This window comes from Hemicordylus capensis, chromosome 5, assembly GCF_027244095.1.
Source record: "Hemicordylus capensis ecotype Gifberg chromosome 5, rHemCap1.1.pri, whole genome shotgun sequence".
In the NCBI taxonomy this organism is placed as follows: domain Eukaryota; kingdom Metazoa; phylum Chordata; class Lepidosauria; order Squamata; family Cordylidae; genus Hemicordylus; species Hemicordylus capensis.
The window spans coordinates 1,419,522-1,434,717 of record NC_069661.1 but is presented as its reverse complement, the minus strand read 5'-3'; the positions used below and the strand labels follow the sequence as shown (position 1 = coordinate 1,434,717).

Sequence of the window (15,196 nt, the reverse complement as noted above, 5' to 3'; positions counted from 1 at the left end):
GCCCTGGGGGTGATGGGGCAGGGCCCAGAGTCTAGGATGCCCTCAATCCTGCAGTCTCCCCAGGAGCCAGGGAATGGAGATCCCCCTTTGCTCTGCTGGAACCGGGGCCTCCTCTGCTTTGGGATCCAGGCTCCGGGGGTCCCCGACATGAAGCAAGTAGGCCAACAAGCAGCCTGGCTTTGCTCTCCTGAGGGCTGAAAGGGGAATTGCCACATGAGCCGGGGTGGGTGGGGGGAGGTTTGGATTACACAAGCCCAACCAGGACCACAGTGGAGAGGCACGACGCTGGGGATGGCAGCGGCGCAGGACTTCCTAGCAAGGAAGACTTTGCCAAACGCTTTCCTGATGAGACACACAGATGTCCAGAGCATCGCCATGACCTATGAAACAAAGAGCTCCATTGGAAAAGGGGAGGAGGTTAGTCTGCCATGACTGGTCCTGGACTATTCCATGATGGAGAGGAAAAGGCCTTTGGAACAAATGCGACAGATGCCTAGTAATCAATGGCCCAGGAGGCCGAGCAGGCTTAAACGCTACCCTTGGCTAGATGCAGTCTTAAACGTTGTTACTCAGCCTGCCTCCTTGCTTGGTTTGCCAACACAGTCCCATTTTTCATACGATCTATTAAGCAGGACCAGAGAAAGCTGGAACTGAGCAGAAGAGCCCAGAAACTGCCCCCGCAGCAGCCCTAGAGACCGAGCAGGCCTCGGTGATGTCATCCTTCCCGAGACGGCCCCCACAGTGCTGGAAAACCTTGGCGGTGGCCACTGACAGCCTGTTACCATCATTAGCAGAACACAAGGACGAGCACGGATGCGCAGCCTTCAGCGGAGGAATTGGGTGACACTTCTTCCCAAGCAAGCTGTTCGCTGGACACTCACGGCTCTGAGCTAGGCTGCTTCAAGAGCAGAGAAGCACGTGGCCTTTCCATATTCCTGATAGATTTACATGGCAAACCCAGAGAAACTTGGAAAGACCGGGAATTAAGGTGAAGGAATTTAGGTGAATGTGGTTTGCGCAGCACCGATGACACTTAAACAATTCTTAGTTAACTCTAGATTGCATGATAGGAGATGGGATGTACAAGACTGTGAGATTTGTGAACAGGGGGAAGGAAACTGTGGAAAGGTACAATACATAAAATTCAGTGCTTAGGTTGCACTTCATTCTATACTGGGGAATCCGGCAGGTCACGGAAAGATAGATATAACGAACATCTAGCAGATATGAGGCACTGTGCAAAGAGAACGAAACTCTGCTCCTTGCATATGAGGACTAAGCATGAAGGCCAAATGGTGCCCACTAAGATACCTATTGAAGGGACTGAAAGGAACCGACAAAGAAGGAAAACCAAGGAAGCATTATTTACAGAGAAACTGAGACCCGAGATCAATGCTCTGGAGAAATTGGCCGATGCCATGAAGTTTATTAGCCTCTGAGAAGAATCCGGTGTTTCCCCTCCGCCCCCCACTCATTATCTCTCCACCAGTCAGGGGACTGCGTGTTATCACACTGAAGGAATTCAACAGCTGGGGAACTGAGATTTTCATCTGTGCTCATCATTTGTTTTACTTAAACTGAGGATGGTGTGCCACACCGATACGTCTTATGTTGACCAACGACGTTTGGTTTTCCTTTGTGTGTGCACTACAGAGGTCTTTTTGTTGAGAGTGTCCATATTCATTTCCGCAGTTCAGTTCAAGGATGAGACTGCAAAACCCTCCGACAGCCACCGAGTGCAGCCTGCAGGGATGAAGAGCAGCGAGGAAGTGGCCTGACGCCGGGCCAGAGTCCTGGTCCGTGGAGCTCAGGATGGTCTGCTCTGACTGGAAGCAGCTCTCAAGCAGGCTCCCAGCGTCTGCTGCCTGTGCCTTGGACTGGAGATGCTGAACTCATAGCACCACAGGGACAGCGGAAGCGGCCTTCCACTGAGTCAGACCCTGGGTCCATCGAGCTCAGTACCGTCTAGCAAGACAGACTGGCAGCGGCTTCTCCAAGGCTACAGGCAGGAGTCTCTCTCAGCCCTCCCTTGGAGATGCTGCTGCCAGGGAGGGAACCTGGGTCCTTCTGCAGGCAAGCATCCAGGCAGGGGCTCTTCCCAGAGCAGCCCCATTATCCCCTCAGGGGAAGATCCCACAGTGCTCACACGCGCAGTCTCCCATTCAAACACAAACCAGGGCAGACCCTACTTAGCCAAGGGGACCATTCAGGCTTGCGGCCACCAGACCAGCTCCCCTCCCTCGGGTCGTTCTTCATGCCAAGTGCGTGCCCTGCTCAACAGGCGAAACGGAGAGAGAGAAGCAAAGAGGAACTGAAGGAGGGTCCTGCAGCAGGCTCAGGCAGAAGGGCTGCATCTCCACCAGACGCCTCCATCCAGGGAGGTTCCTGGCCACCCTCCCCTGGCCGCTCCCTGGCCTCTGACCTCAGCAGCCTCTTGGAAGCTCGGGCAGCACACTGGCAATTGGAGCCACATCCCAGAGACGCCCAGAATGCTGTGCCCGGCTAGCAGCTGGAGTCACCCAGACAACTCCCAGCCAGTGGGGTCTGACAGGGGAGAAGAGAGCCACACATCTTGGAGGCCACCAAGGAGCCAGAGGAGTCTACAAGCAGTGGTCTGCTTGGCACAGCCTAAAAAATATCCCAGCGCACCGCAAGGGGGAAAGTCCTCCATGATGCTGGCCACCGAAGCACAGAATCAGCAGCGGCTAATCCTAACAAGCGGGGGGTGGGGTGGGGGGCGGCAAAGGATGGCTCGGGTGGCTCCTCTCTCTCACACTCTGCCCGGAAGCCAGGCTGCCTGCAGGCCGGCCATTCATTAGGTCAACTACACAGCCCTACCTGATGGATGGCCAGCCTTCTGGCAGCAGGGCTCACGGGCGGGGCAGGGGAGGGGGAGAGAGAGAGAGAGCGCGCACCAGCCAGCCAAGTTGCTCCTTTGGCACCCCTGGCCTTGTTAGGACAAGCTGCTACTGGGCAGAATGACCAACCCAGCCAGCAGACATCTGGGTTTCTGAGAGACCTGCCTGCTGACAAGCCTGGTCTACAAAAAGGACAGCGGACCCGTCTGGCTGCAGCCGCGGTCATTAACACACCCCTCTCGAGTTCTCCGAGGGCCTGAAGAGAGGCTGCCACGACCACATCAAAACACTTAGCAGAGAGACTAGCTAGTGGGGGGGGGAGGCCCCACAAGACTGGGTCCAAGTCTAGGCCTGATTTGTGAGCTTCCGAGGTGGGGGCACATCTGGCTGGCCACTGGTGGACCCAGAATGCTGGGCGCGGAGCTGGGTCTCTGCTCCTCCCCAGCAGGGCTACTCTTGCATCCGGCTGCTCGCCCCGTGGGGCTGGGGAGATTCCAGGCAGCAGAGGGTGGGGCTGCAGGCGTGCACAGCGAGCTCTGCCCCAGACTGAGACCCAGAGCAAAGGGCCGTCCGGCCCCCAAGGTCTAATCATCCAGCATTTAAGCACAGAGGAGGCAACCCCCGTCTGAACTGCCGCGATAGGAACAAACTGAACTGAGCCTCTGCAGCCAGTGATGAGCCTGGGAACTGGAGACATCTCACGGGAGCTCTCTGCACGCACGTTGCGACACGAACCGTCTCTTCTTGGCCTTCTGATCATCTGTTCCACTAGCAGGACTAGCTGCAGTCATGACTGGTGCAGATCTGTCACCGTTGCCTTCACAGCCTGACTGATTAGCCCACCTTCTCCAAAGCTCTCTCGATGGGTCATGCACTCTTCTTTACTCAGTTCCATCCACATACAGAGGGCCTTGCAGAGCAATGGCGAGACAAAACAGGACCGGGGGAGAGGAGGTGGTGGGAAGAGCTCAGCTCAGTCCCATGTAGCAGATGGAGGCCAAGGGGCCAGGCCAGACACAGGGCATCCTGAAGAGGGATGGAGGGAGGAATCCTCCTGGCCATGCAAGGGCCCCAGGGGGCAGCCGAGGAGGAGGCGGCCCCGGAGGGCTCCGAAGGCAAGGCCGAGGAGTTTGTGCTGGATACAGAACCAGGAAGGGAGCCAGGGCAAGGTGTGAAGGAGAGGCATCACGTGGGCTGAGCTACAAGAGAGGTCAATGACTGTGCCGGGGGCAGAGGCCAGGCCTGCTCCACTTAGACCCTCCAGCTGTTTTTGGACTACAGCTCCCATAATCCCCAGCCACAGTGGCCAACAGCCAGGGATTATGGGAATTGCAGGTCAACATCTGCAGGAGGGCCCAGGTTGAGCAGCCCTGTGAAGGGGTTGAAGTGTGGCAGCCAGAAAGAGGGTTGCAGCAGTCAAAATGGGAGGTGCCTGGAAGGCGAACCCAGGTTTCCACCCAAGGGGTGGCGAGGAAGGCCTCAGGGTTGCAATCGTGATGCGACTCAGCAGCGGTTCAGAAGACTCAGTCTTTGGTTCAGGCTGCCTCTACCCTCCCTCCGCCTGGCAGTATTTCGGCACTACAGATAAGCACCGCTGAAAAGGAGGAATGGAGCATTTTGCTCCTCTCAGCACTATTTCTGGCAGGCACAGAATTTCCAGGGAGGAAGGGAACTCAAAGATCACCACAGTCACCTTTCTGCTCTCGGACAGATGTGCGAGACCTCAACGGCCTCCAGCACGCACCACGGAAGCCGCCTTCTGAACTCCTCCAGTCATGGTCTCTGTCAAAACTGCCCTGAAACTTGAGCTACTTTTCTTCACATCTAAACCATGTGCTTTACCTCCAGTTGGGAGGACCACTTGTCACTCCTTGCTTCGCTTGCCACAAACACCCCATAGTGGCCTTATGGAAGGTTTGCGGGAAAGTGACAGGTGACTGACGCGAGTGGGAAGAGGGGAACACTGGATAGCCACACCAGCTGCCTCTCCAGGCTCAGCTGAAGGTGCTGGTTTTAACCTTTGACACCCTCGCCCGTTCGGGATCAGGGCACCTTAGCGACCCGTTACCAGAGAGCCCCCTCAGCCCCACTTTCCCCCCAGAAGCACTGGCCTCTGGCCGAGGCGAGGCATGGACAAGCAGCTGATGCCAGGACGGAAGCCAGCCGCGAGGTGGGTCCAAACTGCGGTGCCAGGCAAAGCTGAACTGGCACAAGGCCTCCCCAAAAGGGGAAGCAGCCACCCTGAACCAAGCTGGAGCTCTTGGCAAAGCGACAGGCCCTGGAGAAAAGGCCACTCTGAGAAGCAGGGCTTTTCCTCGCCCCGCAAGATGAACTCCTGTGGCATTAGGCGGGGCTGATCCAAGGTCTGTTCAGGCCAGGAAACAAAGAAGTGGTTTTCGTCACTCCTCTAAAAGCCGTTTCTGACTAGTGACCAGAAACCAAAGCTCAAACGGTGACATGATGCCACGCCACGTAACCTCATTAGAGGTTTTCCATTTCACAGGACAGCAGCAAGAACAAAAAGAGAAAAAGTGCTAAGGAAGATGCAAACACACAAGCTCAGAAATACGGTACCAAGGAGTTGCCCACCCCAGAGAGGCTTGCAAAAGAAACCGCTTGCACAGCTGAGGGCATCTCCATCCCAGGTGTCTTCTCCAAGCTACGCGAGTGTCCACTGGCAGCCACACTCCAAGGACAGAGCTGCTTCTCAGAGTCTGACAGCTGTGTCTTGGGGGATGAGGAGAGCCATCGGGACCTTCAAAAGGGAGGCAGCTTAGACGAAACGTGAACAAAACCGCTCTAAAATTCTAGGGCCAACTCAGCAGTGGCGCGCTGCGGACCCCCTTGCTTTGGGGGCCGATGGGCTACATCTCCAAGGACTACATCGTGCCACCTCGCCTCATGATGGGGAGCCACCGAGGGCCTCCGGAGCATACTACTGTACCTGCAAGCCCCTAACTGGGGAGGCTGGGGGTCCAACCCTCGCCTCTCCTCCTCTACAGAAGCAGCATTTTGTTCAGGCATAGGCAGTCACGGAACAGAGCATCGGGTGTAGACCCAGAAGACCCAGGTGCATGTCCTGCCTCAACCACACACTCAATGGGGAAAGGCAGGTGGGCCACGGCTGTTCCCCACCTCCCCAGGATACAGGATGTCACAGGCTTGTTGCCATTTGAACTGCAGTGCAATTAATAATGAAGTCCAGCCCCCTGGCAGTGGGGCTGCCTCTGCAGGAAGCCCCGTCTGTACACTGCTGACATAACTCTGACTCCACAGGGCTGGAGTCAGGGGACACACGTGGTCAACTGGCAGAAACAACCCTTAGCTGTCTTTGGCCCCCACTTGTGTGGGGCAAGGTCTGCAACACGGTGGCTCAGTGCCCAGGCACAGTTAGGCTACTTTCTGCCACAAAAGACTGCAATGGCCATCAGATTTAGAGAGGATTGGCCCACCAAAGCCGTGAACCAGGAGAGCTTAAAACTGAACCTCCATGTTAAGAAGCAGCCTACCTTTGATCACCAGATGCGGGACTCAAGCCATCAGGCCCTGACTATCAGCTTCCAGGCCTCTGGCTGGCCTCTGAGAAAGATTCAGTCACAGCTGGAGGAACATCTGGTGTAAGGTGCCAGCAGGCTCCAACCAGAAGGTCTGGCCGCAGGGCTCTCTGTGCCATTAGGGTGGTTTTCCGAAGGAAGGAGAGGCTGGCTGGGCTGAGCCTTGCTGCTCTACAGCGCCATCATCCCCAGTGGCGGGGTGGAAAATGGCAGCCAGTCAGCCCCAGAGGCCTTGGGTGCCCTGGGCAGCCAACAGGGGCCCTAGAGGAGCGGCGCTCTGCTAGGCTTGGCTCTCCAGCCTGAGCAACTCCACCGTCCGCCCTGCCAACCTGTCTCCAGCCACCTCTGCCTCTGGCCCTTTTGATCCTGCTCTGCTCTGGAACCCGCCTGCAACCCATCTCGACCCCATCTGACGCCGCTAACAATTTGGCACAAACTCAGGAATCTCCAAAGCGCCATTCGGATTTTGATTCTGAAATTTTAACCTCAAAATTGGAAACTCAAATTTTTTGGCTTCTTGGCGTCTCTTGCTTTAATGCTGGCAGCTGTCACATATGAAATCTCAAAAGCTACTAAACACAATCAAAATATTAAATACCATTGCATGTCAACCACCAATGCTGTCAAACAGACATTCGAAAATATCAAACACTGAACTCTGGAATCCCTGGAGATCAGCTATAAATTTCTCAGTGAATATTTGGCAAATATTCAAGCAGAGAATATTCAGTCTCAGAATATACAGAGGAGAACTCCTGAGAGACCATTTCTAAGTTAGATGCACCTTTTGTTTAGTGTTATCCAGGAAAGCAACTCTTTGTTCCTGCTGCAAACGGTGCTGCCACAGCAGGGGCCGGAGCAATCTCCCCCCTCTAGATGTAACTGTGTGAAGGTGTGGAACCAGAAGCTGCTCATCCTAATAAGCCAGGCACAAAGGAGGCACAAAGGAGGTGCAGCGGCCTCTGCTTCCCAGAGCTCCGTTTGCTCCTCTCTCCCCCCTCCGGCCCCATCCCAGCGTTCAGGAGAGCTGCACTGCCTGCAGGCTGGACATTCACCAGGTAGAGCTGTGTGGTTCACTGCGCAGCTCTACCTGACGAATGACCAGCCTGCAGGGAGTGCAGCTCTCATGAACGCTGGGGCAGGCAAGAGAGGAGCAGACAGAGCTCCAGGAAGCAGAGGCAGCTGTCCCTCCTTTGGTGCCACGGCCTCCACCAGCCCGGAGGGTCACTCCGACAGCGGGGCCGGCCCTTCTGGCACCACGTCGCCCCCTCGTCTGCAGCTTTGCCAGGAAAGGACCTTCAAAGGGCACAGGGCGCAATGAGGGGTGGGGTGTGCATCAGGCGCCCATCAGCGCGCCCCCCACACTCCTCTGCCCTTGAATGTGCAACCGGACTGGCTGCTGGCCAGAAACTGACAAGGGCGAGATGGGCAGGTTTTCCTGCCAATGCTAGGCTGGGGCGACCCGTCCCCCGCTCCTTACCTCCTTGCTGGTGACTCCTGGGGGCAGAGTCCCATGTTTATAATCCTCCAGCAACTGCACCGCTTCTTTAAGACGATTCTGCAAACAAAGAACAAGCAGAGCTGCCGTTAACCAAAGCAATGCAACAAGGGAAATTCCGCAATCAGTGTTAGCATCAAGAAGCCGCTGAGACACATCCGGTGCCCAGAAGCCCACAGGAGTCACCAGGGCCAGTCCGCTGCGGAATTCTCAAGAGGGTCCCTCGGAGGAGGAGGAGGAGCAGGAGCCATCCTCAATGTTTGGCTTTTTCATCCCTTTGTAACAGTCCCTTGTTGCAGAACTATGACAGGACTAAAAGAGTTCAGACCAGGACTAAAAGAGTATGGCAGATTCAGAACCATGTTTAAGAGCTGCGTTAGCAAAGAGACGTAGCTGGTGCACCTGAAATTTGTCCCCAAGGCCCCTTATGGTGTACCTAAAATTTTGCTGAGTGCTTGCCTTGGACTCCGCCAGCCCCTCTCCAAGGCCTGCCATGCCTTTTGTCCTCAAAGAAGATGTCCACAGAGGGACTCCCCTTTCCTCCCAGCCCCTGGCATACAAGCCTCCTGGGCACGTCTCCCCTTTCCCAGTCCATCACTCGGGACTTCTCACAGCTCTTCTCTTGGGGGCCTATCTGCTGATCACTCCAACAATCCAGCCTCACCTGAAAATGGGCAGTGGCCATTTCCTTGACAGCAGAGCATGAGATACCCAGCTGACCGAGAGGAGAGCTGGTCTTGTGGTAGCAAGCATGCCTTGTCCCCTTAGCTAAGTAGGGTCGGCCCTGGTTGCATATGAAGGGGAAACTTGATGTGTGAGCACTGCAAGATGTTCCCCTCAGGGGATGGAGCCACTCTGGGAAGAGCATCAGAAGGTTCCAGGTTCCCTCCCTGGCAGAATCTCCAAGATAGGGCTGGGAGTGATTCCTGCCTGCAACCTTGGAGAAGCCGCTGCCAGTCTGTGAAGACAATACTGAGCTAGATAGACCAATGGTCTGACTCAGTATATGGCAGCTGCCTATGTTCCTATGACGTGCTCAAAATAAACATTTATTGGTAGCAGACAAACTGGGGGCCGTTCCGCGCAGCTGAAGGCCACCTCTGTCTGTCGGCCACACATACTAGGCCTTGGAAGGGATGCTAGCAAAGATGCAACACAGAGGAAAAACAGGAGACGTCAGATCACAGAAAGCAAATGTGTATCCCTTTCCAAGATTTGGGCCCTTCTATGAGTCCAGAGACCATGTAAACCTCTGAAGAGTCTGTCGGGACCAGAGCAATGGCCACAGAGTTGTGAGTCCAAGTCCAGCCTCCACCATGGATTCATGGGACAGCCTTAGGCACGTCACTTGTGCACCGTTTGGTTCCTGAAAAGAACAGCCTACTCCAAACAGTACTTGCAAGGGCAATCAGGACTTCTTCAAAAAACAAACCCTCAACATGAAAATGTGCCCTGCAACTCAGCAGATGTGGTGAATTCAAGACAGCGCTTCCTCTCCCCCCCCCCCCCCGGATCGGCACCCTGGGCAAGTACCAAATGGTGCTTGGCTCCCCTCAGGGCACGGGGCACTCCTGAGGTTCAAGAGCCAACAAGCCTCCCTGCCCCTCTCTTCAGAGGCAGAGCTCTGCCCCAGGGGCTCACCAGATCCCAGAGTGCTTTGCCACAACCAGGAGGGTGAAACCGCCCCTGCCCCATATTGGCTCCTTCCTCTGGGGCCAGCACCTCCTAGGTGGGCCTCAGCCCTCCAGGCAGCACTGCTCCGCCCACCGGCCCCTCCACGAGGAACATGCTGCATTCCAGAATGGAGCCGTCCATCAAGCTGGACTTGGGAGGCATTCCGGTGGCTCAGGCCCCTGAGGAAGTGGGGCTCCTGGGGTGGGGTGGGATGCAAGGACGCATCAAGACCAGGAATCCAAACCGATCTTTTCCGTGCCCAGGGCAGACAACCAACTCCGCGAGAAAGCAGCACAGCCTCTGGGACAAGCCCTTTACAGATCAGCACCACCACCAGCATGCCTTTAAGCAAGGCTCATCTGAGACTCCCAGCACGCCGTCCCCAGACCGAGAGTGAGCCTGCAGTTCTGCGGTGAGCCGGAAAACCACCTTCTTAGTGGGAACAGGTGGGGAAATCAAGCACTGCTCCTTCTTCTGCACTCCCATGAAGAGAGGCTGTATCTTCAGGCAAGTTCCAGAAGGGCAAGAAGAAAGGCAGAGGCACTTCCACGTGGCTGGAGACCTCACGTGGCTGGAGACCTCACAATCCAGGCATGCCAGTGCATGTGTGCAGGACCGCCCTCCAACGTGTGTTTGCCTGATGTCTGAATATGGACGAGCCACCCGCAAGTGCTCGTAGGCACCAAGAGCGAGCCAGACCCTGCTCACAACAACACAGTCACCCAGCCGTCCCAGCCCAGAGAGCTGCCAAACGCCACTAGGCAGAAAGGAGACCCCAAGGAAGGAGGAGAGCACAGCCTGGAGCCAAGTGCTCGGATGCATGTGCGGAGCTCCAACACAAGGGAAGGACACCAGCAAGGCACTCCGTGCACTCCCCAAAAGGAAGCAGACGGCCCCGTCTGCACTCCAGCCCAGCATCCTCCGCAGTGTGGATTCCTGCTAGAGATTCTTTGCAGCTGGATCATTTGCAACCAGGAAAAGCATCAGTAGGAAAACTGGAGTGTGGGGTTGTTGTTTTTTTAGTTTATTGCAAGGAGAGAGGAACAGCACTGAGCAAAAATTACTCTAGCATTTCCCTTTGCCGCCATGAAATCAAGAACAGTTTCCTTCCATGCAAATCAAATGCAATGTACAATCTGGAGAGGAATCAACAAAAAGACCTGAAATGACATCCAAAAATATAAAGGGAGAGATGGTGACAAGGTAACCCAAGATCTAGAGGAGAAAAGCCAAAAACCTCCCCATTCGGAAGACCATTCCAAACCCCCTTGTGGTGCTGATCATGTCTGAGCAGAGACAAACAGATGAATGGTAACTAAGGAGCCAGGGAAAGCGGCCCCATGGCACCCTGGAAAGGCAAACCAAGACAAGAGCCGCCTGCTTAGTATGCCAGGAACTATTTGTGCTTCTTGTTGGTAGGTCTCCTGACACTGAATAGCCCACCACAGGTTCTCTTTGCAACTGACCTACATGGCCCACCGGGCTCCTCTGAATGAAGACGGGGGGTCGGGGAAAGCCAGTGAATGGTTCGGTGCTCTACTTTCCCCACTCCTCTGAGGGAGGAAGTTTCTGGAGTTACTATAACAACCCTGGCCCAAGCCTGGCTTGTTGAGCAGGATGAATGTTTCGTCTTGTTTCAAGCTTCTGTGGGCTTCTACATCTCTTTCCTCTGGTACCAAAAGGGTTGGGTGGTTGTTTTCAAGTCCTCCATAGGAGGACTGCAGAGAAGCAGCAGCACTTAGCTCTGCCTGTACAAATAATGAAAGGTCTAACCGGTGCAGAACCTTCGGGTTCCAGAGGGCCCTGTCTTGGGATACGAGCTAAAACACACACCAGGACAAAGTATCCATGGGCAGTGGGTTTTCCGAGCACTCCCTTGTATGCAAAGGGGGCTAAGCACTTCCTTTCTCCCAGATCCACTTTCTCAAGGGCTGGTCCATGGGGCAGGCCTGCCAGACCTCTCCCCTCTTTCTGCCATCCGGAGCATCTCCTGCTCACTCCACAGCAACTGTCAGTATTCCAGTATCCAAAAGCAGGTCTCTTTTCAACACTGCGCACACACAGTCTCACAGCGGATTCTGGGTTGCCAGCACCAAAGAGCCACCAGCCAAAGGAAGGACAATGTAGAACTGGAAAAGTGGCAGAAGAGGGCAGCCAAGATGATCAGGGGCCTAGAGCACCTTCCTTATGAAGCAAGACTATAACACCTGGGGCTATTTGGTTTAGAAAAGAGATGACTGCGGGGGCGGGGGGGGGGGGACACATGGATAGAGGTCTTTAAAATCATGCATGGTGTGGAGAAAGTGATAGAAATTCTTCTCCCTCTCACATAACACTAGAACCAGTTGTCATCCCATGAAATTGATGGCCAGGATATTTAGGACCAACAAAGGGAAGCATTTTTTCACACAACATATAATCCACTTGTGGAATTCTCTTGCCTCTGAGGGTGGAGGCAGGCTATAGCCCTCAGACTAGTAGCCATTGATAGACCTCTCCTCCAGGAATGTATCTAAGCCCTTCTTAAAGCCATCCAGGATGGTGGCTGTCACCACATCTTGTGTGAAAAAGTACTTCCTTTTGTTGGTCCTAACTTTCTTGGCCACCAGTTTCATGGGATGGCCCCTGGTTCAAGAGGCAAGAGGGAGAAACATCTCTCCCTTCTGTGGCTGCTCAGCCTCCAGCTCCACTAGCACCTCCAACCTTCCCCAACGAGGTGGAGCAAAGACACCCTACTGGGGGACTGGCCAAGTGACAGTGGGGGGAGGGTGGGCATGGGACTGCGAGGATGGGGGAGCATTGCCAGAAGCACGGAACTGCAGGGGTTGGCAGGGGAAGAGGGGCCAAGGCGGCGGCAGGAGGAGGAGGAGGAGGAGGACCAAGGACCCCGCTTGCACAAAGGTGGCTGGTGCTGTGAGAGAACTTGACTAGGATGGAGAGAGACGCCAGGAGGACAGGCAACGGGAATCTCGCCCCTTATATGCTGTAGTCTCTCAGCCAGTCCCTCCTGAAAGCTGCCAGGCTTCTGTCTAGAAGAGGTAGCTAAGAGGTTCCTCTCAGCTTCCACTTTCAAAAGGTTCACTCGGTAAAGCTCCAAACAAATGGGAGACTGCATCAACAGCCAGGTCCCTGGGATTCCCACTCCCCCCTCTCCGTCGGGAAGCCCAAGAGGCCACTCTCTCACCGACTGCGGGAGAGGGCCGGCCGGCTGCCACGCGCCCACACCCAGCCCAGGCCACAGAGAGCAGGCATGCCGCTGGAGGGTCCTCACAGAGCAAGCGCCTGCAGGCGGCGGGAGCCCCCGAGGAGCCCCCCAAAGCACGCAAGAAGGCCCCAGGCGTCCTCTGCTCGGACAGCCACAAACAAAACCAGGAGCGTTAATTGCAGAGCCAGAACGGCGGCTGTCTGGGTGAGGCACGAAGCGGGCCCTTCTGAAGGCAGCCAGACTCCCGTCTCCTTCTGCTCTCCGGCACAACAGCCTCTCGGCTCCCTCGGCTACCACAGTTCCTGCTGTGTGTTAGCAGCAATCTGTCCAAGGAAATGTCACATGGACTAAATTAGCTTCACAAAAGTATCTGCTGATCTCCTCTGCTACCCCAACACAGTTTCATTACAAGCAATTAAAATCCTAATTTTAAGCACTGCCGTCTCACACCTGCCAGGATGTAGGCACAGCCTCCACTCCCATTGGGGAACCTGATCGGTTCCAAAAGTTAAACATTGTGTGTTGTCAGAAATGCCAGGATGGGGGTGGGGGGAGCTGTAGAGTTTATATGTCTGCGTGTGTCCCCCAAGTCCTGCTATTCTGCCTCACCGTGGCGGGGGGGTGGGTGTTCCTGGGAGGGATGAGCGAAGTACGCCGGGAAGCAGACTCTGACCAGAACTCCAGATGTGGCTCTGAGAAGCCACACTTGCTCTTTCTCGCCTCGGGTGTTTCCAAGGCAGGCTTTGGGGAGGTGCCACAATGTGCCCCATGGGCCTCACGCTCCAGTAGCCTAGAAGAAAATGGGCACTGCCTGAGAGGGACTCCTGCTTCCTCCAGTGGCATTTCCAAGGACTGGAATAGGGTGAGCTGCCGCTTGGAAAGATAGACACACCTGCAGGACTTGCTGGGCAGTGTTGGGCGCGTCACAGAAATCCAGGAAGTGAAGCCCAATGATGCAACTTCCCCTTCAGGTCTGCATCTTTTCAATGAGCAGGCAGCCATCTATGCAAATTTTTAGGCTCGCCTTTTGATGGGTAGTTTCAAGGTCCCTTCCTGAGAAGTCGGGGAAGTGTCCAGAGTGGCAGGATGCAGCGGTCAGTTCCGTTCTAGGCGTGCTCCGTCGACTTCAGCCGCTCCCCGCTGCACGGTGCTTGTTGTTGGAAGGTCTGTTTTAAGCACATCTCCCCTGCTTGTTTTGGGTGCAGCAAAAAATACCCAGAGCTAGCAACTGCTACTATTTCTGCCCTTCTCTCTAGACTCTCTATTTATACTCCTGTGAGGCTGGAGAATAGTTTTATATTTTATTTATTTATAAAAATAGTTTCCTCTTGCATCTGACACGCAAATGGGGCCATGGAGCAGCATGCAGCCAGTGTGGTAGAGACCATCCTAAAACAAGAAATGGCCAGCAATCCCACCGCAGGAAAGCCTCAGGAAAACCTGCCCTAAAAGGCCTGCTTATGCAGGGGCACCTTAACCTGCCCTTGGGACACGTTCAGGAAGGTGGATTGCTGGATCTCCCTGGGCAGCGAGTTCCCTAATTTGGGCTCTTCTACTGAGGAGGCCCCACACCCTCCTCTTCTGCACCTTGCTGGGCTGAGGGACATTTAGCCAGGCTTCACCTGACGGCTGCAAGCAGGTGATCCCCCCCAAAAAACAATTCTGGGCTCTAAAACAGTGTTCCTTCTAACAGGGATTGCCAGATATTGTTGACTACAACTCCCAGAATCTCCAAACAGAAGCCATTGCAGCTGGGGATTGTGGGAGTTGTTGTCAACAACATCTGGAAACCCTGTTAGAGGGAACAATGCTCTAAACATCAGGCATCTCAGCATCTCAGATGCATCAAGCATCTCAGATTGTGCCTGGAAATGGGTTTGGAGCCAGAGCAGCTGATAGAATATGAGGGCATTTGGGCCAAACGTTTGGGCTCCTGTCAGCAGCTGGGCGGTGCGTTCTCTACTGACCAACATTTCCCGACACTTTTCAAGGGAAAGCATCTCCATGCTCAGCACAGTGTGGTGGTCTCCTCTGGGAGTGACCTGGGTATGTATCAGTGTGGCAGGATTCGCCTTCTCCAGGACAGACCACAACAAACAGCACACCAGCTGAAGCTGGACAAAAAGCCCTATCTGGCTTATAAACATCACAACGGGGCATCTTGTTTAAGCGGCTGCTTCAGAAGAACCGCCCTTCTGGATCAGGCCCAAGGAGGCCCATCTAGTCCAGCATCCTGTTTCACACAGTGGCCTACCAGATGCCGCTGGAAGCCACAGGCAGGAGCTGATAGGAGCATGCCCTCTCTCCTGCGGTTACTCCCTTGCAACTGGTAGCCAGAGGCATCCTGCCTTTGAGGCTGGAGGTGGCCTTTTGCCATCCAGCTAGTAGCCACTGATAGACCTCTACT

General features: G+C 55.0%; 1 protein-coding gene across 4 annotated transcripts in view; it reads right to left on the bottom strand.

Moving 5' to 3' along the window:
• SFXN5 (sideroflexin 5) overlaps positions 1-15,196 on the bottom strand; it is a 117,126-nt gene that overhangs the window by 76,492 nt on the left and 25,438 nt on the right. For 2 of the 4 annotated variants that reach the window (XM_053255180.1, XM_053255181.1), the window contains exon 3: positions 7,893-7,970. In XM_053255180.1, the coding sequence (XP_053111155.1) occupies positions 7,893-7,970 (78 nt within the window). Of the gene's footprint in view, positions 1-7,892; positions 7,973-15,196 lie in introns of those variants that run through there. The other 2 variants (XM_053255182.1, XM_053255183.1) reach the window with 1 other exon arrangement.